The following is a 26,811-nucleotide window of genomic DNA, read 5'->3' as shown; positions in this document are numbered from 1 at the left end:
GTACTGAATCTATTTTTGGCGTTGCTGCTGAGCTCATTTAGTGCAGACAACCTTGCTGCCACAGATGATGACAACGAAATGAACAATCTCCAGATTGCTGTGGCAAGAATAGATAGAGGAGTAGAATACATGAAAAGAAAAATCCGAGAATTCATCCAAAAGTCCTTCGTTAAAAAGCAGAAAGCTTTGGACGAAATCAAGCCCCTTGAGGAGCTAAATAAGAACAGCTGCATTTCTAACCATACTATTGAAATTGGTAAAGATCTGGATTATCTTAGGGATGTGAATGGAACCACAAGCGGCATAGGGACAGGGAGCAGTGTGGAAAAATACATCATTGATGAAAGTGATTACATGTCATTCATAAATAACCCAAGCCTGACTGTGACTGTGCCAATAGCTCTTGGAGAATCCGATTTTGAAAATTTAAATACAGAGGAGTTCAGCAGTGAATCAGATTTGGAAGAAAGCAAAGAGGTGAACCTTTAAATACTGTTAATCTACTTGATCTAGTAATAATAACAACAATCTATATCTGTATTGCTTTTTAGGATTTAGCCAGTGTCAAATTAGAGAATTTTTATTATTATTTCATATAATTTATATCCCGCTTGGTTGCTTAAAAAAAAGACCTCCTTAAAGCCCTTCAAATGTAACAAAGAGCACCCATAATGACTTTTTGTCATCTACTTCATTGATATTGCTGCTGTAAATCACATGGTTTCAGTCCTGTCGCAATTTGTGTTGTTTGCGCAATTCCTAATCCAAGGGCAACTTTCATGCAAATGACAATATATATAACATCTGATAAAAGTTACCAGAAACACTAGATACAGGTAGGTAGCCATGTTGGTTTGCTGTAGTTGAAAAAAAAATCCTTCCAGTAGCACCTTAGAGACCAACTTAAGTTTGTTATTGGTATGAGCTTTTGTGTGCATGCACACTTCTTCAGATACTGAACACTAATAAGCACTAATGAACTGTGAGCAGTCACGCAAGGAGTTTTGCAAACCTGAGTGTATTCTTGTATCAATGTTGTTGTTTTTCTCCACCTTTATTTTTTTCTTTAACAGAAGCTAAATTCTTCTAGCTCATCCGAAGGAAGCACTGTTGATATTGGACTTCCTGCCGAAGAACAACCGGAAGTAGAACCCGAGGAAGCAGCTGAACCTGAAGCTTGCTTTACAGAAGGTCAATATTCAGAATCTGAAATGTTGGTGTGGCTTCTGAAATGTTTGTGTTAGCTTTCTCGCTAGAAGAGATGAGCTGTGATGGAATGTGAGCCATCTGTGGGGTGGCTAATGCTTTTTTGGTTCAGGGCCACATTCTCTCTTGGCCAACCATCCTAGGCAGGGGGCACATATTCCCGTGGTGTGTCCACAGGACATAGTTGCAGACAGGCAGACATTTATATAAGCACCCACCCACCCACACAAATTCAGCTGATGCATGCAATGGCGCAAAATTGTTAGGTGTGCAAAATTTCAACACAGTGCTGCCTCAATACAACTGCGCACTTCTGTTGCTGGCTCTGCTGAAAATGGCTTCTCCATGCAAACCAGGAAGTGGCCTTTCCAGACAATGGAACAGCTCTTCTTTTCTTATTTCTGCAGCTGCAAACTCCTAGGTGATACAGACACAGTTGAATGTGAATGTGTACTCTGTCCATTTCTCTCCTTCCCACCCCACTCCCTCCATGGTCCCAAGTGCTGGCAACCCACGCTATGTCACTGGATGTACGTAGATTGTCTGAGGAGAGGGTTAACATTTGCTGATGCCACTACAATCATGGAATCCTACCCGCCCCATATGGGGGGGGGTTAGCCACCCCTGTTCTACAGGAAGTTAATATTCTTGCAGAAAGACCACAGCTTAATACAGTGATACCTTGGTTTACGAACTTAATCCGTTCCAGAAGTCTGTTCTTAAACCAAAGTGTTCTTAAACCAAGGGGTGCTTTCCCAAAGCAGCGGGGGACTCAATTTGCACTCAACAGGAAGCGGAACATGTTCTGCTTCCAAGGCAAAGCTCACAAACCAAAACACCTGCTTCCGGGTTTGCAGCATCCTTAATCCAAGTTGTTCATTAACAAAGCTTTTCTTAAACCAAGGTACCACTGTAATTCAGATGTCACAGTGGGATATGTGAAAGTAATTAATATCAGGAGGGTTTTCCTTCTGTCTCCTCAAAAATCTAATTTATTGTTTCAGGTTGCGTGAGAAGGTTCAAGTGCTGTGATGTTAGTGTAGAGGCCGGGAGAGGAAAACAATGGTGGAATCTTAGAAAAACCTGTTTCCGAATTGTTGAGCACAACTGGTTTGAAACCTTCATTGTCTTTATGATTCTTCTTAGCAGTGGTGCGCTGGTAAGTGAAAACAGAAGAGACGTTAAAAATAAACGTTACATATATATATATATTTCTGCTTTTGAAATTATGGAAACTGAATAATAATTTCACTTGTTGCTAGTTGTCTCTAGCACCCATGAAATATCTAATACAAGTGACAAATTCACTTTTGATTAAGATAAGACACAGAGAGAAAATATGTTACCTAATGGAAATACAGGGCAAATAGGAAATAAGTTGTATTATTTAGACTTGCTGCAGCTCACCCATTCACTGGTGTATGATATTAGTCTCTGCTGTCTACAGTTTGTGTTTTTATAAAGTAGGGAGGGGGAACAACTTCATAGATGTCTTGCAGATGGACTATTAAATGTTATGAGAATTCCAATATGGCCAAAAAATTGTACCGTGCTGCTTCTTTATATGAGGAAATCATTTGTGTTACAGAAATAGCAAGAATGGCAGGAGTGTATGGCGTTATCATTTATACCAGAGATAAAAGAGCGTCTCTAAAAGGGTTGCAAAAAGGTTTTTAAACTAAAGACTAGGAACAAAGTGAAAAGCAAACCAATCTTCCAGTCCTGCTACCATAATAAACAATAACACTAAACATTTGGGAACAATTTGCAGGCCTTTGAAGACATATACATTGAACAGAGGAAGACTATAAAGATCATTCTAGAATACGCTGACAAGGTCTTCACCTACATCTTCATTCTCGAGATGCTTCTGAAGTGGGTAGCATATGGATATCAAACATACTTTACTAATGCCTGGTGTTGGCTGGATTTCCTGATTGTTGATGTATGTACCCTAAGTGTTTTATTTATATATATGTTTGTATATATACAGATGTGGAGTGCTCATGTTTTTCAGGGTGCCAGCCAGTTAGCATTGACTTTTTCAAAACATATCCATACCACTTCAATTTCCCTTTCCCTTTCTCTCAAACAGCCAATCAACATTGTGCATGCACTGAGCCGACTCAGGACACACTGGCCTTCCCTCCCCACCCCCAAAAATATTTTTGTGCTTTTCCTAATATTGGGATTCCACACACCCCGGCCTACTGATGCCTATCTCCTGTGTGTGGATTGTGCCATTTTACATCGGGGTCCACTCTGAAAATGAGTTCACAATTAATATTAGATCCTTTGCAAATAATAATAATAATAATAATAATAATTACCATAAAAGATAAGCACATAACCCATTTTCCACACGGTGGAAGAACAATACTCTAATATTGCCTTGGAATAGGCTATTAGCAAGTAGTGTATTGCTTTAAAACTTTAGAATGCATAATATATTGGCATCGTATTAGCAAACTTCACAGAGTTCTACTATTGTGGATTTCATATCGGTGGTAGCCAACGTGGTACTCTCCAGATATGGGCTAAAACTTACATCACCCTTGACCATTGGCCATTCTGGCTGGGCCTGATGAAAATAGTGGTCCTAAATATCTGGGAGGGGGGGACGGACAATACATTGGTTATCCCTATTCTACAGCAACACTTGGTAGTGACAAGTGCCAGCAGCTATTATGATTACAAATCATAACATCTGGAATGCCCTTTTGCATTTATTTATTTTTTTAAAAAAAATAAAATCTTGCATCATGAAAGAATGCAAATTAAATCTCAAAGAGAACAACATTTAAATTATATATTCACTTAAGAATATATACACATTGTGAAAAGTCAAACCAAACCTTTTTTAAAAAAATTGATAATTCTCTCCAGCCTTACATATTTTACTGCAGAGAAAGATTTTCCAGGCTTTAACAATGAAATTGTGTTCCTGTATGGGACCCAACCTTGCGCCTCAGTGGTCCTCCCAAAATAGCCAAAGTGTGTGTTTTTACCCCTTGTTGTATTGAAATATTCGTTCTTAGCTGTACTAGGCCCTGTTACACATTTCCAGAGTCAACTGAGAAACCCATTTTGACCACTGCAACCCATTCGCCCAACTTTCATATGGTGAGCTAATGTATGAATTAAAGGTCCAAAGTTGGCACAGGATGTACTGGATGATGTGCTTCTGAGCGCTTATAGTCCTGTGATTCCTTGAAACTCTACAGTCCTGAATCTACAAAGCCTTATAGCATAATATAATGCAAAGTGGCAATTTTTCTTTTTCTTATTTTTTTTTTAACAGGTATCATTGGTTAGCTTAACAGCAAATGCATTGGGTTACTCAGAACTTGGAGCCATCAAATCCCTCAGGACCCTGAGAGCTCTGAGACCTTTACGGGCCTTGTCAAGATTTGAAGGGATGAGGGTAAGATGAAATGAGAGAAAAGTCTGCCAGACATAAAACGCATGCCTAAATGTAAGGAATGTTCTGTGCATGCTTTTGTGAGGAATGACATAACCATGCAGAAATGCTGCCCTTTCATTCTATTGCACATTTATCAGTAATAGATAAGCAGAAAGCTTCATTAGCAAACCTTAACCCTTTATTCAGTACCACGCATAAGCTGTGTGCATTCATATTACTTTACTTTCTAGCCGATTTGAGGAGTTTGTCAGATTTGCTAATAGTGATTTGAAAGGTGAGTTGATGCTGTGTCATTTTGTTTCTGATAAATTAAATATTTTTTACTTCATTATCTAGTTTACACAGCTTGTTGAAAGGGTGTGCTGCTTTCATAAATCCAGATCTGTAAGCTCTCTTGCTAGTTAAATTAACGGAGAATTAATTTATTCCCACTGAAATTAATGGCTTCAGTTTAGAATTTCATTCAGTAGGTCAAATTTGATTACTATCAGGTCTCCATATAGGTCTCTGTCCCTCTCTCTTTCCCTCTCTCAGTTTTTGACAATGAACTACTTAAACCTAGTGGCATACAAGGACAACTAGTAATCATACCATGTAGACAACTCAGTAAGATTTAATTTTTTTATGGTCTCACTGATTGGACTAAACTTGCTTACGTGACTAATTTAACCAGACAACTCAATGGATTATTTTTCTTTCTTTTTCACAATAGCTAATAATTTCCAAAACAGTTAAAGTAATTCCAGCAATCCCCCAGCATTATCTACACAAATCATGCAGTGTTACATGTTTTCTTTCTGGGGTAAGTCAGGACCACGGCTTAACATTTCTCTGGGAAAAGTTCCTTACCGCACTATACCCCTGTTTTCTTCTGTTCCTTAAAGTTACTGGGTGAATTTGTGCCTGTGTTGAAGTCACCAGCAAAACTCCAAAGACTTCCGTTAAAAACATTCATTTACACTCCCTATACAACCTGATCAAAACTGCATGTTGTTCAAACCTGTTATTTTTAGAGAATGCTCTTTTTTGCCACTTCATGGAAACATAAGAGGAAACAGCTTTTGAATAATGATAAAAGAAAACCTTTCTAGTGAGATGGGCAGCCAATAACATAACATGCTGTCTAATTACTCATGAGATGTAAAAGCCGCATCAGTACCATGAAACAAAATTCTGAATACTGGAGCTCAGTTCCTCAAATTGTATCCATCAGGTTGCATATATTTTCTTCAAAATTTCTAAGAAGAAATATTGTAAATTGAAACTGACTCGATACATGAATTTCAGGTGCATCTAACCACCCCTTAATTTCAACAAATCCTTTTAAACAAGAAATTCATGAATTGAGAAGTCAGCAGTGGAATAGGGTAAGAGCTGGTCAATTGCTGTAGTGTTCACGAACATTCATTCAGTTTTTTAACTGACTGTTTGGTTTATCCATGTTCATACTTCTTTTTATTTACTATTCATGAACATTCTTGCAAATATGTTTTTGTTGGCACAAATGTTTGGGGAACTGTTGTCCTTTGTACTCATTCCTAAGTAATCTACAAGAATAGCAATGCTGCTAAATGTTCATGTAATACGAGTACCAAGAATATGGCGACCTGAAAATAAATAAATTTCAAAATTTCTGGTTCATATGAATAAGGAATATGATTATACTAGGTTTCATTTTTCCATTCACAATCTCCATTGCGATTTTTCTCTTTAATGATATTTAAAAGGAACCAAGGAGTCGTGTACACAACAGTGTCAGTTTTTCACAATTTCCTGTGCATGTTCTCCCACTTAAAGGCCCTCTCTCATTAAGCCAAAGAACAAAATAAGCAACATATGGCTGATAATTCAAAGTCAATTATAAACAGATTAAATGGATTAAGGGCACAAACAACTTGAACAGTAAACATTATCTGTCCAAAGCACTTGGCCCAAATTTAGAAATCAGTGTGTCCATTCACAGAAATTCACAGAAATCAGTGTGTCTGTTAATGAATGATTCGTGAACAGGGAAAAAAAAATCTCAGACATAAAACCTGACCAGCTCTCAAAGGAGTCACTGAACTGCACTCTTTTGAGACAGTTTTCATTTCAGCAACTTCATTTTGTGGGGACATGGCAAAGGCAGGATTGGGTTGGTGGCAGAGAAATGATGAATGGAAATCATTAATGCCTCCTTGTTTTCTTCCATGATAACTGCAGCACTGAACTAGTGCCAATGCAGTGCTTCCACATAGAGACAGAATATTACAAGCAAGTCATTCTGACATTGCAAATGAGTCGTGGGCACCAGGTTTTCTTCTTAGTCTACTGGATGTTCTGCAGAAAGTGTAAATCTGGATTAAATGGGTGGGGGGGAGAGACATGTGAGCAGATATTTTGATGCTATGTTGAAGAAACCTGCATGTGTGATCAGTAGAGGGCTACCTCGGAAGTCAAACAAAATCCATTCCGGAAGTCCATTTGACTTCCAAAACGTTCAGAAACCAAGGTGCGGCTTCCGATTGGCTGCATTCCTCCAGCCAATCAGAAGCCACAAAAGTTGCGTCAGACGTTTGGTTTCCAAAGAACGTTCACAAACTGGAACACTCACTTCTGAATTTGGGGCGTTTGGGAGCCAAAGCGTTCGACTTGCAAGGCGTTTGGGATCCAAGGTATGACTGTACTGATCCCACAATAAACAGCAGTCTCGAAGCACCCTGGGCCCAATAGCATGCTTCACAAAATTTGTTATAATATCTTTCTATGTTTGGCATTGCTAATCTTCCACAGGGACTCCAAAGCTTCTCCAGTAGTATCTGCTATTGGTCTTCTGGGACTTCCATTCTCAGCATGACTCAAATAATACCAGGTTTTTCTGACAAGCCGTGTTCAGAGTCTGGTGCTGAACTGGGAATTCATGACCTCTGACTAAAGCAGCCAAAGAGCCAAATGGGTTTAGAGGCTACTTTGGAGTGAAAGATGACAAGCACTGCATCTCGATTTGAGGATAGTTTAGAGAGATGAAAACTGTTACAGAATTAAGGGCCAGTCTTGTGAGGGAAAGAAGGCATCATAAACAAGACCTTTAGTTAACCACTTTGTAGTCTAGTCGGCGATAAAAAATACTGTTCAGATTTAAATGAAACTGAGGTCAAGCATCAACTGTCTTTTTTTTCAATGTGTTATTTAAAAAATGGTTTTGTTTAATTGACTGGTGGAATAGACCACACCAAATTTTAAAGCAGCTTGCAAAAAAAACAACAACAAAAAACAACAACCATGAAATCAGAACCTAAAATTCTGACCTGTTGTTCTTACCTATCAAGTTTGGGTTTTCACATATTTGTATCATTATACTTAAATGTGGAGCTTCAAATTAACTTCATATGATTTCTCTGTTCGAAATTCGGTAAAATTATTCCTATGCGGAAGAAAAATCCAAGACCTAAGGACAACGTAAGTCTGTGAAGTATAACAACTATTTTAACATGCACAACAGGGACAGGGGAATTATTTATCAAAGTAAGCGTTTAAAAAATGCAAGGCTGTTGTGTTATTGTGAGAACTGTTTAAATATATTCAAAAGTAAATTTAAACCATCCTAACTCCACAGAGGTGCTGGAAGGCAAAGTAAATAATCGCTTTTATGTGAATTAAATCTGTCACAGATTGGAAGCTATATTCTAATCTCAGTGCACGTAGATCAATGCTTATAACTACATGCAAAGTGAGATTTGAATATATCCATTGCTTTATATTTACCATTTTTAAAACTCCCTGTAATGTAATGATCTTGCAGTAGTTCAAAATATGTAAAGCATGTGTTTATGTGTAAACTCACTGAAAGAGAGCATGTTACGCCGTGCTTGATGTATTTTTCTTAGAGCAGTAAAGCGGAAAAGGAGTTTTTAAAAATTAATCCACCTTGCAGTTTTAGTTTTGCATGTCTTATGCACATTTCTGGCTGATTGCTTTAAAGTGATATCATATTTCAAATTTCCAGTCCAGTTTCCGAGACAGCAACATGAAAAGCAAATTGGTATCTTTATTCTGTACAATTCAGAAGATATGCTTAAAAATGCCTCTTACGTTGATGCAGTAATAACTCTTTTTACAATTGACAGAATCAGAAACATGTTTTCCATTTCTCCAGGTCTAATTACTGAATTATCTTTGCATAGCCAATTTATTTTTATGGGTGAGGTGGACAGCTAATTCCTCCTTCAATCCTTCTGCAGTAATTAATTACTTTTCGCAGCTTGATTGTTTCACACAGCTTTCGCCCCTAGATTGTTTCATTCTATAAGGCCAGAAATAATGACAAGAGAGAAACATTAACAAAGGCTAAAATCAATGGGTTGGTGTCAAAGGTGGCGTTCTGGTCATGGAAGGGTTATTCAAACTCCAAAGTAGAAAGCTATGTAAGACTGAAATACACCAGGAATGGCTAACTTATGGCTCTCTAAATGTTGATGGACTCCAGCTCCCATCATCCTTGACTTTTGACCATGCTGGTTGGACCTGATAGGAGTTGGAGTCCAGCAGCACTGCAGGGCCAGAACTTCCCCACCCCTGCCAACACATTTGTTCTGAAATGATGAGCATTTCAAGTGAATTTTGTTAAGGCTGAAGAAAAATTCATATACTTGAGATTTAACCAGTTCTGTGACTTCATTTATATCAAACTGTCTCCTTGTGAGAAAGAAAAGAGAATAAACAAACGTTCAGCTCCAAAATATCCCCTGACCAAAAGCCCTCTAAATGCCAAGCATTATGTTCCACCATAATGAGATAATTCAATCGCCATGCCAACTCCTCCCTTTCCCCTGATTTTTACTACCATGCAAACTACCTGTACTGTAACCTTCCAATTTACATGTTGGGGTTCCACCTTATAGGACAAAGCTTTATCCTGAAAGGAGAACCTGCAGCAGAATACTGTAGTGTGAAATGCTCCTGCTCAGGTTTTCAGCCAGCCATTCCCTCTTCCAGGATACTCTATTCCACTCACCACAGTTAATAATAATAATAATTTATTTATACCCTGCCCATCTGGCTGGGTTTCCCCAGCCACTCTGGGCGGCTTCCAACTGAACACTAAAATAAAAAGGTAAAGGTAAAGGTACCCCTGCCCGAACGGGCCAGTCTTGACAGACTCTGGGGTTTGTGCGCCCATCTCACATCTATAGGCCGGGGCCAGCGCTGTCCGGAGACACCTCCGGGTCACGTGGCCAGCGTGACAAGCTGCATCTGGCGAGCCAGCGCAGCACACGGAACGCCGTTTACCTTCCCGCTGGTAAGCGGTCCCTATTTATCTACTTGCACCCGGGGGTGCTTTCGAACTGCTAGGTTGGCAGGCGCTGGGACCGAGCAGCGGGAGCGCACCCCGCCACGGGGATTCGAACCGCCGACCTTTCGATCGGCAAGCCCTAGGCGCTGAGGCTTTTACCCACAGCGCCACCCGCGTTCCTGAACACTAAAATACAATAACCTATTAAACATTAAAAACTTCCTTAAACAGGGCTGCCTTCAGATGACTTCTAAAAGTTTGGTAGTTGTTTTTCTCTTTGACATCTGGTGGGAGGGCGTTCCACAGGGCGGGCACCACTACCGAGAAGTTTTCCATTTCCTCCCAACATTCTGTGCCCACTGAGCATGCTCAGTCTTCAATACACTGTCAGGGGCCCCCTCCTTTTATAGTTTTTCCCTAAATAATTTCTTACTTCTGCTAATCTTGGGTCCCCCCCCAAAAAAAAAAACCCCACATCTTGTGTGTGGATGGTGCTGTTTGCCTATGTAAGGATAGGCACTTGGGGAATGAGCTTGCTATTAGTATATCATGTTCTATTTAACCATCAGCTAGGCAAGATGGCCCCATAGTCACATGAGTTCCCCACAGCGCTGCTCAAGGTTTAGGAGAGCAGCAAGGAGGCTGTCACCTTAGAAGGCAGGGCCTGCCTTCGAGATCACTCATCCTTCATTCCCTATGGCCGCTGCCAGCTGCACAACTTAAGCGCTGGGGTACAGCAAAAAGAGCCTAGAATGCTGTTTCCAAAATAACCACAGCATGCGGCTATATGGGAAGTGGTGTTGGGAGAAGGGGCATGACCTAACCCTGAACGCTTTTGAGAGAAAGGAAACCTTGCTGCAGCGTAGTTAGCCAGGCTTGAAGCAAAATCATTTCAAAGCACTGCCATGCACAAGTTTCTAAGTTGGGAAAGGAGCTTTCTAAGCAGCTGTGTGAGCTCCAAGGACACCCCCCCCGAAGTTCATAACTTGTGTTTGGACTGGGTTCTGAGGGCCTGCTCTGGTTGTTCCTTGGTATTTTTACAGTCAGCAAGGCTTTGCAAAAACCGCAACACAGTTTGCACATCACATTGTGGTCAAACTATTGTTGAAATGAACCACGGCTTGTGTGTAACGAGCTAACGCAGGCTGCTAAAATCCCAAGCGTTTCTCCTCTTCTGCTGCCGTGCTGCCAGGAAACGAAGCCTAGGCAGGGTTGCAATCAAACCTGGGCTCACGGTGGTTTGTTTCTCTCTAAAGAAACCGCAAGTGGTAACCAAGGATTGTTTTTGGCAAGCTTGTTTCCCAGCACCGCACCAGAACACTGCACATTTGCAGCAAACTGTGGTTTTATTTTAACTATGGTTTAACGAGACTTGCATACCAGGCCTCTAGTGCTCACTCCTCTGAAGGTGATTGATGCTGGGAACATGCATTTAAAAACTTACTAATTGTAAACAAAGCGCATATCTCCCTGATCCAGTTACAGGCTTTTTCTGCATGTGTATCCCTCCCTGGATATGAAGCCACAAATAGGTCCTGCTTGTGCAGTTCTGCTGCTCAATCCATCGATCTATGGATTGTGGACTGTGCATGAAGAGCCCTCTTGGGGCAAAAGTTAAATCCCATCAATTAGAAAAAGGATGGTGGTCAGGAACCCTCTCTCTCTTTCTCTGCCAAAGACCCTATCAGTAGGATTTGGGTTTTTGGAGAGGGTTCCTCAAATAAAGTTGTGGTTGTTCTGTGCCTACATGTTGGAGTACAGCCATGCTAATTAATGCTGAAAAGGAAGTTTATTCCACATTTAAATATTAATAACCTCTCCACCGTCCCCATCCCCCCCAAAACAGTATAGCAGTTTTGGGGAGGAAAGAAAACTTGTGTTGGTTCTATAGGTGCCATTCTGTTTCTAGAAGGTCCTTTGAGCCAACAGGGGCTCCCACTAACATAAGGTGGAGAGTGAACATTCACAGATTCCCCCCAGTCCGCCCCCTTGGACCCCCGGAGCAGATATCTAGGGGACTGCAGAGGGAGTGACCTTTCCACGAGTGGAACTCCACTCAAGGGATCTTAGGCTCGTTAACATCTTAGCTTTCTTGATAGCATTCTTCCCAGTCATGTTTTATTAGATAAACTTACAGATGTATTGCAGTCAATAAAGTAAGGTGTTTCTTGATTTAGTCAAGGAGTCCATTGTGTTTAAATGTTTTTGATACTTTCATTAAACAACTAGCTATAAGGACATACGAATTTTTCATTTATTCATTTTTAAACAAAATGTTTAAACTGAAAATAGATTCATTTTCTCAATAAAGACTGGAGCTTGAAATAAACTATGTGATTATTTAAATAAGCACATATTGCAAAACTGTCTGGCTTTCTTCTGCAAAGAAATTAATCTTTGTAATAATAATGCATGGTTAACTGTACAAGATATATATATATACTAATCTTGACTAATTCTCTTTGATAACATTATTGACATTTTGTGTTTTTAGTTTTAAAGAAATTATACAGTCATTTCAGTTTATATTTTAATTTTCTGTATTAGTATTTTAACATATATCTCTTTTTTTACAGAGATCAACAATCTTCATGTTACTATTATCAGGTTTTTTTAGTTTTTACTTTTATTTAAGTATTTTAGTTTTCTCATCTTTGATGTTGTTGCATATGTGAAAGTTTTCTTTAAAATAGGGACTCTGTTGCAATCAAAATTGTAATTAGCAATTTAATAATTCACTCTAAAAAATAAAATAAAACAGAAAAATTATGCATTGGTGCAACAGAGTGATTATGTTACTGCTGTAAGTATTCTTATACTCTTTCCCCCCTCCTGTATTTGTGTATTAGGTGGTTGTGAATGCCCTTCTAGGAGCGATTCCATCCATCATGAACGTGCTTCTCGTTTGTCTTATATTCTGGCTAATTTTCAGCATCATGGGAGTAAACTTGTTTGCTGGCAAGTTCTACCACTGCATTAATACCACAACTGGTGACATGTTCACAATCGAAGAAGTTTTCAATAGGACTCAGTGTGAGGAGCTCATACGAAGAAATGAATCCGCCAGATGGAAAAATGTGAAAGTTAACTTTGATAATGTGGGATTTGGGTATCTTTCTTTACTGCAAGTAGTAAGTGAACACTCTTTACAGACTACTTCTTGTTTACTTAGTGTACAATAAAAAGTTGGTTCAACTATTTTGTCACTTACAGTCTGATCAGGCTCATAGGAATTTGCTAGGAATTCGGTGGTAAGAGGGTCATGGAATCACTGTAGACTGCCAGAATATAAAATGAAGGTAGCCTAAAATGTTACTTTGAGGCTGTGGGACTAGGTCTCGGGAGAGCCAGTTTCACCTTCTGGGCACTCATTAGCTATTTGCCAACTCTCAAACTAACCTACCTCACAGTGAGCATAAAAGTGGAAAAGACGCATACACCATCTTCAGCTTCTTGGAGGAAAGTGATATATTTATGATATGATATGATGTCTGTTCAGAAGTCAGTCCCATTTAGTATAGAATTGTAGACCCTCCCAGGGGCATAGCGTGGGTTGCCAGTGCCCAGAGCCATCTGCGTCATCCAGAAGATCACAGCTGCCGAGATAAGAAAAGAAGAGTTGTCCTGTTGTCTGGGGAGGTCACTTCCTGGTTTGCATGGGGAAGCCGTTTTCAATGGAGTCCAGCAGCAGAAGTGCCCGGCTGTACTGAGGCAGCACCTGGTGTTGAAATTTTGTGTCTCTAACCATTTAGCCTCCGGGGCAACCACCCCTTTGCCCTCCGTGCGCTATGCCACTGGTCCCACCTTTTATTCTGCATAGCCCTATTCAGGGTTTTATTTCTTGGTCAAGCTACAAGGTGATGCTCAAGTATGCTGCTAAAGAATCTTAGGAAACATCTTTCATAGAGAGAGCTGACATGCATAATTCTCCTAGTCATTTATTTAGATTAGTGCTTTGTAGCTGGGATCATCTGAACAAGGACTATAAGTATCAACGCTAGTGGCACTGGTTAAGAATAAAAATTGTCCTTGAATTTTTGTGAAATCAGTGAATATGGTTGGATAGTATATAACAAGAAGCTGACATTTCTTTAAAAAACACCAGTCCTTTAAGCATAGTTCTTTAGAGTGTTATAACTGCTCACCAACCTACAATAAATAAATAAATGGGGCATCTGGATTTCCTTCTTTGGTAGCATGGACTCTTCTGCATTAGAACGGGCAATGGGCATGTAGGTGAGAATAATTATCCCACCTACAGGGGAGTCAGTCCCATTGAACACTGTGAGTGGAATCCAGCATGGTGCTAAGGAAATCGTTCTATCCCTGCAAGGATTTCTGCTTGCACAGCAAGTTAATTAACATGCATAATAAGCAGGGGTGTCAACTTGAATAAAATATTTGAAGTGGGGCAGTTAAGCCCCACCCTGCATCACTGATCACAAGACGCAACGCACCCACACAATTTCAATGGCAATGCCCATCAACTTGGGGGGGCAGCCCCCTCAAATATTTTATGGAGGGATGGAAGGACCTCAGCCTCTAGGAGTTTGCTCCTATGATAATAAGTATCATTGTAGTAGGAATGCGGGGGTGGGGATTAAGTTCTTTATGAGCCTGTTATATCTTAGGATACATTAAAGTACCTTATTTCCATATTGCCAAAGGTATCATCTTTTGTATCTGTGCTTTGTATAATGAACTGAAATACTGAAACCTTTGTTTGCTTCTGAATTTTCTTAACTGTATCAGCTGGAGTGGGACTTAAGCCAGGTCATGACCATCATGCCAATTTGATTTAGTTGGGACCAATTTTATTTCATGGGGAACGAAGCTTAACAAATTTACATCACAATCCTATGCATGTCCACTCAGAATGAGTTCCATAGAGTCAATGGGGCTTAATCCCATTGGAGGCATGCTTACTTGTCAGTGAATCTCTTTGAACTTAACGGAACTTACTTTTGACCAGTATAGCATTCCACTGCATGGCAGGATCAAGCCCACTGAAAGCTTGAACAGCTCCCCCTTTACTTTAGTCCATAGTTATAATATATGTATATGTAAAGCATTTCCTATAGGTAACTCTGGTACAAGACATTGAGCACGGCTGTGAGTTCAGAGTTTTATGTTTAAAATGTTTTCTTGACGCAGGCTACATTTAAAGGATGGATGGACATTATGTATGCAGCGATTGATTCAAGAAATGTAAGTACTTTGCATTCTTTGCCACACAAAGACTCTATAATTTTGCTGATGAAATGCGCTTGAGGATAACATTAATGTAAACATGAATTATGTTCAAATTCAATAGCACCCTAATTGGTTTGTGTTTGTTTATACTTTGCTGCAAGCTGCCCAGAGTGGCTGGGGTAACCCAGGCAGATGGGCAGGGTACAAGAAGTTTATTATCATTATTATTATTAAAGATGGGCGGGGTACAAGAAATACCATCATCATCATAACATAAAGAATTCCAGGCATGCTGACCATTAAAGTGAAGATATAGCATTGCTATGAGACTCTCGGGAAGTGCTTTTGCATTGTGCTTTTATGATCATTTGTACTTATGGTGGTGGCTGCACACAATCCTGCACCGGTTTCATACCACAAACGGTGGCAGCATTGTTTTGCTTTTGTTGTGCTGGAGTGCAAGAGTGCCCCTCCAGATGGCAATAGTGCAGTAACACTGGGGAAGCATCGCAGAACTAATAAGGTGTCTTGGTGCCCCCGTATAAATTTGTCACTAATGCTCTATTACTACATCATTGACATGTTCAATTATACACCTGCCAAAACACACACATTCACACATCTGGAGGGGTCCAGAGTTGTCTTGATGCCAACTTGCAAGCTTTTTTAAAATAAACTATGTTGAGGTTTCACAACCATTTCGCTTACTTTGTAGGTAGAACAGCAGCCTAAGTATGAAGACAACCTTTATATGTACCTTTACTTTGTTATCTTCATAATCTTTGGGTCATTCTTCACCCTGAATCTATTCATTGGCGTCATCATTGATAACTTCAATCAGCAAAAAAAGAAGATAAGTATTTTACCTGCGTTACCTTTAAAGCTCACATCATAAACTCTGGCTAAATCATGTGAACCGGTTAAATGAAATAGTTGCTCTGACTTTTAAAGGGAAAAGTGGAGAGACCTATACATATTCATGACCATTTGGGAGAGAACCTTACCTTGCAAAACATTGAAGAGCTGCAATGTTTGGTCATTGGAAAGAAGTTCCTGCGGAGTGGTCTAGTGGTTGACAATACCTCCTCTCTGAATGTAGGGGCAGTTAAGGTTTATATTGGGGGTGGGTAATCTGTGTTCCTTCAGATGTTGCTGGACTACAAATCCCATCATCCCAACCATAAGCTGTGCTACCTGGGATACATATGGAAAGCCACAATTTCCCTACCTCTGTTCTACTTAAATCTTCCATTCTTACTGAATTGAGCCTAAATTAAAATTCTTATTCTACAATCAGTAAATGGGCACAACCATTTAAAGGGTATCACCTTTTACCGGCATCGCTGGAAAATTTGGAACAACCTCATTGTAAAAACCAATTAAGCCCAATATTTGTTTTTCTTTTGATTATGAATATGGAATAAATGCAAGTGAGTGTATAGGCCATCTATGAGAATGTGATTATAACCATTTTTCATGTTATGCCCTTACTTTGGAGGTCAAGATATCTTTATGACAGAAGAACAGAAAAAGTACTACAATGCAATGAAAAAGTTAGGGTCTAAAAAGCCTCAAAAGCCTATTCCTAGACCAGGGGTAAGTGAGTCTATTCTAGATTGAAAGATTCATTTTAAAAACAGCAAATGAGAAGTGAGTTTCTGTAAATTGGAGAGAGCAATCAATATTTGAATACATTTAAGTGAGTTTGTTTTTCTTGGTTTGGGGCATGCATGTTGTTGTTGTTTAGTCGTTTAGTTGTGTCTGACTCTTCATGACCCCATGGACCAGAGCACGCCAGGCACTCCACTGCCTCCTGCAGTTTGGTCAAACTCATTTTGGTAGCTTCGAGAACACTGTCCAACCATCTTGTCCTCTGTCGTCCCCTTCTCCTTGAGCCCTCAATCCTTCCCAACATTAGGCATGCATATGTGCAAACTATTTGTACTTCTAAAGACATCTGAAGGTAGTCCTGTACTGAAAAGTTTTTGTTTGATGTTTCACTATGTTTTTATTGTGTGTGTCTATATCTATATATGTTATTAATTAAGTTGTAATCCAGCAATGTGCACACCAGAGCCTTAACTGATTTAATATCTCTTCTTTATACCTCAGAACAAATATCAAGGCATGGTCTTTGATTTTGTGACAAGACAAGTATTTGACATCAGTATTATGATTCTCATCTGCCTTAATATGATCACCATGATGGTCGAAACAGATGACCAAAGTAAAGAAATGGAAGATATTCTGTATCGGATTAATCTGATCTTCATAGTCCTTTTCACTGGAGAATGTGTCTTGAAACTAATTTCCCTGCGCTATTATTATTTCACCATTGGATGGAACATTTTTGATTTTGTGGTTGTCATTCTCTCCATTGTAGGTAAGGCCTGTTCTAAACAAAGCAAGGCAAATGTCAAAACTATATTAAGGTGCTTCAAATGTTGCTTTATTTCTTTCGCTGTTTTCAGTTGCTCAGCTACGTTGATTCCTAGTTGCATCTTCTGTAATTGTGTCATACGGAGCACGATCATTTCTGAATATGTTTGACAAATGTGCAAAAAAAAGGTTTATCTTTGCCTGCGATGATACAGGTTGCTTGTATCCATTTCATCCAATGAGGGAAATTCCAGACAGGTTAAAATTTCAAATTGCTAGATCTCAGTGAGCAGTATTTTCCTCTCCTTTCTGTATTGGCCCTCTCACTCTTCAGTAAAGACGGGTACTCTCACACCCACCAATATATTTGGTTAGAAAGTCCCTGCATATTTATCTTCCCACTTTGGAGACTGTGGCATCTCCCCTTGCCCCAGGTTTCTTTCTTAAGAAAACATCCCCAAAAGATGGTGAGTCACATATTCCACTTTTGGGAGTCCTCCTGTGGGCCGAAATCATTCCAACACAGGGGGGTTTTCCTCACCCTGTTTTTATTTTTAGTAGCATGGTAAGTATATTTGGTTAAGCACATTGGAAGGGTGGGTAACAAAAATCACACAAGCTGCTTTAAAAAAAAAAAGAGGCTATCTTTTCTAAGTTCATTCTTACACTTGATCTACAAACCAATACTACCCAAAAAGGCTATAATTTACAAGCTCTTAAAGAAATGATGAAAAGGAAAATGTTTTTGATGAATGCCCCATTTGCCTCTATATGTGGGAACAGGACTGGCAAAAGACCTTCTGTTGCTTGAAGCAAATGTGAAAATAGCAACTACGGGTGGTGCTGTGGGTTAAACCACTGAGCCTTAGGACTTGCTGATCAGAAGGTCGGCGGTTCGAATCCCCGTGACAGGGTGAGCTCCCGTTGCTCAGTCCCTGCTCCTGCCAACCTAGCAGTTCGAAAGCACGTCAAAGTGCAAATAGATAAATAGGTACCACTCCGTCGGGAAGGTAAATGGCATTTCCATGCGCTGCTCTGGTTCGCCAGAAGCGGCTTAGTCATGCTGGCCACATGACCCGGAAGCTGCACGTCGGCTCCCTTGGCCAATAAAGTGAGATGAGTGCCACAACCCCAGAGTCAGTCACGACTGGACCTAATGTTTTTGATGAATGCCCCATTTCCCTCTATATGTGGGAACCGGGACTGGCCCAAGACCTGTTGCTTGAAGCAAAGGTGAAAATAGCAACCGCTACCACCACCCCACTATGTAAAGAAGTTCACTAGAGTAACAGCTGATTCTTATGTCAACACTGGAGATGGGGCAATGTTTTGCACTACACCTGAAGGCAATAGCCTAGCCTATGAGGGTGGAGAACAGGCTGCCTGCACTGGTGTACTGAGGGGGGCAGGGTGAGTGCACCGGGTACCATTTGGGGAAAGAGTGTCATCGCGGCCACACACACACACACCCCAGGATGCGTGCCAGGCACGTGCCCTCCAGGGACGCGTGCCAGCCATCCCCCTGCCTGTTCTCCACTCTGGGGACTGCAGCATGTTGCTCTGCCACTGGCTGCCTGACGCGCATATGGTAGCTTTGTCCACCAATACCTATTGCCACTCCTCATTTTGCAGCATCTGCTGCTGAGGTGGCCAACTCATTCGGCCTGCTAGTAAGGGCCAGATCTAGTGGAGATGCACAAACCCATCCAGCTCAGCTGTCGGGGGGAACCAAGAAGTTGCTAAGTTGGATGGAAACAGCCACCATCCTCCTTTAATGTCAGCCCAGCAGGCTTGCCTGTTCCATAGGGCAGGAGCCTCGGCATTGTTTATTATCTTGATAAGGTATGTTTTTGTTGGTTATCACTGTCTTCTAGTATCTTTGTTCCATTTCTGACATCTGCATAAGCCACCTATTGCCTAATGTGTTATATTTAAATTGGTTACTCCCAGATGTGCTGCTTGATTTAGATTTCAAATAACAATAGGTTAAGATGAATGAATCTAGAAAGGCTTAGATGACATAATTTTCTATGTGTTAGATAAAATATAAAAGTTGACTTCTAGCATTCTTGAGTTGTTACTGCACACTGCCATAAAGTCAGAAACTCGGCAGTTTACAGCCCATTCCTATGCATGTTTACTCAGAAATAAGGGTTGCTTTGTTCAATGAGATTTACTTCTGAGTCGTTGTGCATAGGATTGCAGACTTTGTCACTGAAAGCTCCTTAAAGTTCACAGGTAAGTCAAGGCAGGACATTGGCATTGATAAACAATTAGCCCTAAGACTATTGCTTAATTGTATTTTTAACAGGTATGTTCCTAGCAGAGATTATTGAAAAATACTTTGTGTCGCCCACCTTGTTCCGAGTGATCCGACTTGCCAGGATAGGTCGCATCCTGCGTCTCATCAAGGGTGCTAAAGGGATCCGCACTCTGCTTTTTGCCTTGATGATGTCTCTCCCTGCCTTGTTCAACATCGGTCTTCTCCTTTTCCTGGTCATGTTCATCTATGCTATATTTGGAATGTCCAACTTTGCCTACGTGAAGAGAGAAGTGGGCATTGATGACATGTTCAACTTTGAAACTTTTGGCAACAGCATGATCTGCCTCTTCATGATCACCACCTCTGCTGGCTGGGATGGGTTGCTAGCTCCCATTCTCAACAGTGGGCCGCCAGACTGTGACCCTAAAAAAGACCACCCTGGAAGCTCAGTCAAAGGAGATTGTGGCAATCCTTCTGTTGGGATCTTCTTCTTTGTCAGCTATATCATCATATCATTTTTAGTTGTAGTAAACATGTACATCGCTGTCATTCTGGAGAACTTTGGTGTGGCGACCGAAGAAAGTGCTGAGCCTTTGAGCGAGGACGACTTTGAGATGTTCTATGAAGTCTGGGAAAAGTTTGACCCAGATGCAACCCAGTTTATGGAATTTGAAAAACTCTCGGAGTTTGCAGCTGCTCTGGAACCTCCTCTTCATTTACCAAAACCCAACAAGGTTCAGCTTATTGCGATGGATCTACCCATGGTAAGTGGTGACAGAATTCACTGCCTTGACATCTTGTTTGCTTTTACGAAGCGCGTCCTCGGGGAGAGCGGAGAGATGGATGCTCTCCGCATACAGATGGAGGACCGCTTTATGCAATCCAACCCTTCCAAGGCCTCCTACGAGCCCATCACAACTACATTGAAACGTAAACAAGAGGAGTTGTCCGCTGTCATCATTCAGCGGGCTTACAGGCGTTACCGCCTAAGACAGACAATACACCAAGCTTCCTTTGTATATAATAAAAATAAATTAGAAGGAGGGGCGGGCCAGCGTCTCAAGGATGAAATTCTCATTGACAAGATCAATGAAAACTCTTACACAGAAAAAACAGACCTGACCATGTCCACCGCTCTTTGTCCACCATCCTACGACCGCGTAACCAAGCCCATTGAAGAAAAACACGAAAAAGAAGGTAAAGATGTACAGAAGAAAAAGTAAAGCGCCAGTTTAAACAAAAACACAAAACTGATTGGGTGACAAATTGTTTACAGCCTGTGTGAGTAATGTAGTTGTGTCAACAGGACTCCTCTAGGCGGTATATGCCAAACAGACAGTTTTTACAAATATACTGTATTCTTTAAGGTCAGTGCCTATAACAAGACAGAAACCCCTCGTCGTCAAAATGTGACTATATATAAACTATGGGAAGCATGGCAGGAGGTTCCTGTTTTCATTACCAGCTGACACTGCTGAAGAGGAGAGGAAAAAATGGCTAATCAGACTGTAGGGACCAGTAAAAGGGGTTGGGAGGGGGGAACACTAATTTGTGTGTGTGTTAAAACATAGAACACTTAGTACAGTCAGTAAGTATATCCATTTCAACTGCCACATTTGTCATCTTTTTACGAAATCTGTGTTGGTGGATTCCTTTCCTTCCTTCCTTCCTTCCTTCCTTCCTTCCTTCCTTCCTTTCTTTCTTTTTATTCACACATTGTGACTATTTTTGTAAATGGGGTTTATGCTGGGGAAAGGGGGTAAGTACTACTTTGTCGGTATGAGGACCAGGTGTTCTATTATATGACTCTCTTATATGCACACCAAAATGATTTGCATGGGGGCATGCTGCACTTCTTATAGATCATGCATGGGGGGAAAACATTACGTCCACCAAGAGCAACGTGTTTTTAACAACTCTTGTTAAAACTGCGAGGGAATACTCCGTTCTGAGGTGCTTTAACATACGTGTTTTCATGTTGTGTTACATTCAGGCAAGTGTTTAAATGCCTCTAAAGTCCCCTCAAACTCACCAGAGCAAAACAAGACGGATTATTTTTGCACCGGCAATTAAATCTCAGCTAGAGCTGGAGGTCGGGAGTCGCTGTTTTTATGTCTGTGTCAATTATTTTTCCCTGTATGGTGTATTCAAGGCAATGTGCCCTTAAAAAAAAGAAAAGAAAAAAAGAAACAACTGAACTGACCAAAAACCCCTTTATGAATTTGTTCCACTTCATCCTGCAGTATTGTTTAGCCATCTTCAGCTCTCAGCCAGGTTGCCAACGTACGTGTTCAATGAAGAGCCCTCTGTTGTGTAAATAGTAATTTTACCTGTGGTGCATGTTTGAGCAAATGAATAACGACCTGAGCACATTTATTGCATCAAATATGTACCACAATAGGTTTAGTGTGCAAGCTTTCAACAGGTAAAAACAATGTATTCTGTACCATTATAGATAGTTTGGATCCTATCAGTGCATGTTTATATTGCCTATGCTGCTCTTCCTTCAAGTGTCCAGAATCTTAAATATGGGAAGCCATACGTCAGAGGTAAAGTGGAAAAAAGTGTTCAACAAGACCTCATCCCCTCATATCATTAAGCAATATTTGCAGCTACTTGAGAGGTTCTTTCTTTCTGTTTGACATTTTTAAATTTGAAGTGAAAACCAATCTGATGTATAGCCAGACTGTACAGACACGTTGCAAACTGCTAAACCTGTTGAAAATAATGTGGTTAGAATTTTATAAGCAAATATAAATATTGTAAAAAAAAAAAAATCATGTTTGTTTTATTTTTGAGCATTATGTACATAAAAATGAGAAATGAATTTTATCTTGAGGTTGACGTTGCAGCCTTTTGGGTTACATTCTGTCCATAGCACTTTCTCACGGAAGAACTTCAGAAAATAAGAAATGAAGAAGAGACGGGTAATTGTAGCTTTCTGCTTTTTAAAATTGTATTTGCAAACATTTTCAAGGTGCAATAATTAAATTATTTGTGAAGGAAAGATTCACAGTTCGCTTGCTTCCAGCAATTCTTTGCACTTGGAAGAGGATGCAATGTTTTTATTTTAAATCTCTAGCAGTGCCTGCATCAGAAAATGTAGCCTTTTTCTTTCACAGAACCATGTTCTTTTCCTGTTTTTATTTACGCGGACTGTGTTTGTTCATTTGACTCATGCTTTAATAGAACTGTTACAAATATATCTTGGGTCCACAGTATTTTTTCACAGAAAAAAATAAATAGCAGAATTATATAACCAAACACATCAGGACATTTTATGTTTCTTACATGGGATATGTTAAATATAGATTATTTCTTTTAATAAACAATCAACTTATACTGTATTGGTGAACTGCATGCAGGAAATGCTACTAATATCCTAAATAATGCTATACATCATTACTAATGTGCAAAATAATAAAGATTAATTTTTTATTGTAATTTCCTTGGCTACTTTTCGTATCTAGGACAAAATGAACTGCAACCTCTTGATTGTCAAGGAGCTGTCAGGCGAGCACAAGTCATCCACAGGGCAGGAAAGAACCTGAGACACGAAAGGCAATTAGCTTTGGTTCACAGAAAGTAACAACACAGCAGAGGTCCTTTAGCTCTAGTTGGAGATGTTGCTGAAACTGACCACTGGTCCTGCCTTTTCTCTCTAACCTCTCACTCAAGATCCCCACCCCGCAAGCAGACAAAAGCTGTATCAAGGGAGCGAGCTTGTCTTCTAGTCCTGTCTCTCCCATTGCTCAGCAATGTGCAGGACTGTCCTCGAGCAGGGCGTCGGGGGGGCAGCAGAACTGGGACTGTCCTGCTACTGGGTAGCATTGGCAACCTCTGACTTCTCCCTCTGAGTCTGCACTGGCACTGTGACTCTCAGCCTCCAGCCCTGTCCTGGAAGAGTCTCTTTCTTCTGCCCCCCCCCCCATTGCTCAAACCTCCTGCTTCTAGCACCTCCCAGATCGTCCCTTCCCCAGACTGCTCCCCAGTGTCCCACCACCACAATCCAGGGTCTAAATCGTCTTCTGTGTTAGGGTTGGCATATTCTGAAGAGCAAAAAAGAGGACACATTTGCCGACTGCTAACTACGGATTGCTTTGACAACTCTCGTTTTAAATACCCCTACTATGTGCAGGCTATGGAAACTGTGATATTTTGCTAGCAGCAATGTTCTTAACTTTCAACAACAAAATAATAGTAATACATATTGCTCCCTCACTTGCCACGTGAAAGTATTTTGGCTCATGTTCACATCTTTGTGAACGTAAGTCTGCACGGAACAATTTATTAAACTGTTTAACATGCATAGCTGTCAACTTTTCCCTTTTCTTGCGAGGAATCCTATTCGGAATGAGGGAATTTTCCTTAAAAAAAGGGAAACATTGACAGCTATGTTAACATGTAAATATGGACTTTCCTTAAGGGCAGGGGGATGTTAACTCTTGCCCTCCCAGACTCCTTCTCCAGGATCTTGTAGCTGAGCCAGTGTCCTTTTAGTTCGGCCACAAGAGAATGGATTTATACAGTATGTAGTTAGCTTAAGATGCTGCTCTGTTGTGATTCTCTGCTGCAGACTAGCTTAGCCAAGTGCCTCAGATCTGAGTCTAATACACTAGAAAAAAATTCTTCAGTTATTGTAAACAAAAACAAACAAAAAACCCAGACATTTTGCCAAATTTTAGAAATCCGCCCAGACAAAAATTTTAATTCTGAAAAAGAGGACATGTCAAGGGGAAAAGGGACATATGGCAACCAAACCTGGAAAAGAGGACGTGTCCTGGAAAAAGAGGACATATGGCAACCCTCCCTGGGGGACTCTTAGGCAGGTGTCACCCACCACTTTTCCTCAACAAGCCAATCCCGGACACTGATGTAAATAGGAACATAACTAAGTAGTGATTTCAAGCACACTTGCGTGGAACAAAGTTCCATTGATATCAATAAGAGTTCATTCTGAGAAAATTGCCCATGGGAGACATTTTTGGGCTGAGTGCCAGGATTATGGCTTCTGCATCTAGTACCAGAGATTTTGTATTCAATTTCCATAGTGCAGGATCAAGATTCTCACCCACAGTGGTCAGCTAATCAGGTGGTCAGCGCTGTTTGCACTACTGACAGCCAATCCCTGTTTGATGAAGAAGGCTGTTTTTCAGCACCATCTGATGATCAACAAGTAATAATAATAATTTGTACACTTAGACAAATAAGTACATGCATTCCACCCTTTCGTTTCTAATTTTTTTCAAACGCGTGCACGTCACCTGTTATGTGAGCATCTCAATATCAACAAATCATAGAAAATGCATAAAATACAGTATAGTACACAATCACAAAACAACAATTAAAATAATCATAAACAGGCAACCATCAAGCGGTTTAAAAATTGTTAAAAGATCTGTAGCAGCAAAAGACCAATCTCCACGATGTTGCCAGAATGCGTTCCTCAGCAGATAAAGGTTCCCATGTCATGGTTTAGATGGTTTTCCCCTCCCTCGCAAGCACTTCCCAGAACAAATGGTGTGAAATCCAAGATTCTACCTTTATTTTTCTTATGAAAAGATTTATTAATATTGATGTAAAATAGGATCTTGTAACTTCTTATATCTTGCTTATTTGGATGGACTGCAGCTGTGAGGGGGAAAAGGAAGCAGAAAAAAGATAAAGTGGCCATGCTTGAACTCAGAGCATGATCATACTCATACTATCTTGTTTAAAATGTTGTTTTGTTTTAGTTGTTTAAAGCACACCGTGTCTGCATGCAAGTCAGTGGAGCAGTTTGTTGACTCGAGTGACAGATGTGTCTCAGGACGAGGTATGAGATGGAGAGAGATTTTCATTGGGGCCATTATGTAGAAGGATTCAATCCTCCCCCCACATCCTTTCAGCACTCATGACCATGACTGCCCCCTGCTGCAGTTGGGGGGGGGGCAGAAAGAGAGGGAGGGGGGAATATGCATAAATATAAAGGCAATGCTATTTGGAAAGGGAAGCGCTAAAGCAATAGTTGATTCCTGGAGAGGCGACTGAGGGTGTAGGAAAGGGAATGGCTATAGCATGGGTAGGCAAACTAAGGCCCAGGGGCCGGATCCAGCCCAATTGCCTTCTCAATCCAGCCCGCGGACGATCTGGGAATCAGTGTGGTTTTACATGAGTAGAATGTGTCCTTTTATTTAAAATGCACCTCTGAGTTATTTGTGGGGCCTGCCTGGTGTTTTTACATGTGTGCTTTTATTGAAAATGCATCTCTGGGTAATTTGTGAGGCATAGGAATTCGTGTGTCCCCCCAAAAAATATAGTCTGGCCCCCCACAAGGTCTGAGGGACAGTGGACCGGCCCCCTGCTGAAAAAGTTTGCTGACCCCTGGGCTATACAAGCCATTACTGCCCAGAATAACAACTGAAATGATGTTTTGTTCATGCAGGTACCATGTATAAAGTGCATGAACAGAGCATGCCTATGCTGAGCACAATAAACATCCAGTATGGATGTTTGATTTCATGGGAGTTACTTAATATATTATATTATAGAATATTGTAATAGACTGGTTGTATTGTCCATATGCTGTTGTCAAATGCACCTCCTAAACTCGCCCATAACCATGGTTGGAATACAGAATCGTAGAATCAGAGCGTTCGAAGGAACCTTGAGGATCCAGCCCCCTGCAATGTAGGAATATGCAGTTGTTCCTTATGGGGATCGAACCTGCAACCTTGGTGTCATCAGCACCATGCCCCAATCAACTGAGCTACCAGAGGCAAGTACTGCTGTAGCTAGCCACTTAGCAAAGAAACATTATGTTGATATGCTTGTAACACCCTTGTTTTTTCAGTGTTCTATTAACATTCTCTCCCTTTTACAGAGCAGTGTAAGGATTGTGTGGGTGTTGCCTTTCCCTCTCCATATTTGTGCTTGGCTTGAGAGCTGAGGGGTGATCCATTCACTTGGCTTTCTACTGTGTGCATTATGTACAATGGTCAGCACCGAGTGCCTGCCTGAAGTGTGCAAACAGGTTTTAAATATTAATATAATCTCCAGAGAAGCTGAGCTTCCAGAGCGATCCTAACCATGTCT

The 26,811-nt window shown here is 40.6% G+C and overlaps 1 protein-coding gene across 4 annotated transcripts in view; it reads left to right on the top strand.

Annotated features, from left to right (window-relative positions):
• The window catches only part of LOC309540002 (sodium channel protein type 1 subunit alpha), a 106,003-nt gene extending 83,002 nt beyond the window's left edge, over positions 1-23,001 (top strand). For all 4 annotated transcript variants that reach the window (XM_082236557.1, XM_082236555.1, XM_082236556.1 and 1 more), the window contains exons 17-27: positions 1-477; positions 1,074-1,191; positions 2,211-2,365; positions 2,978-3,151; positions 4,508-4,630; positions 12,752-13,033; positions 15,057-15,114; positions 15,815-15,948; positions 16,587-16,691; positions 17,208-17,478; positions 19,786-23,001. In XM_082236557.1, the coding sequence (XP_082092683.1) occupies positions 1-477; positions 1,074-1,191; positions 2,211-2,365; positions 2,978-3,151; positions 4,508-4,630; positions 12,752-13,033; positions 15,057-15,114; positions 15,815-15,948; positions 16,587-16,691; positions 17,208-17,478; positions 19,786-20,960 (3,072 nt within the window). In that variant the 3' untranslated portion in view covers positions 20,961-23,001. The remainder of the gene's footprint in view (positions 478-1,073; positions 1,192-2,210; positions 2,366-2,977; positions 3,152-4,507; positions 4,631-12,751; positions 13,034-15,056; positions 15,115-15,814; positions 15,949-16,586; positions 16,692-17,207; positions 17,479-19,785) is intronic.
• The last annotated feature ends 3,810 nt before the right edge of the window (positions 23,002-26,811 follow it).

Source organism: Podarcis vaucheri (assembly GCF_965113315.1).
Source record: "Podarcis vaucheri genome assembly, chromosome: 1".
NCBI classification, from domain to species: Eukaryota; Metazoa; Chordata; class Lepidosauria; order Squamata; family Lacertidae; genus Podarcis; species Podarcis vaucheri.
Note: the sequence above shows the minus strand (reverse complement) of the source record. Positions and strands in the feature narration are given on the sequence as shown.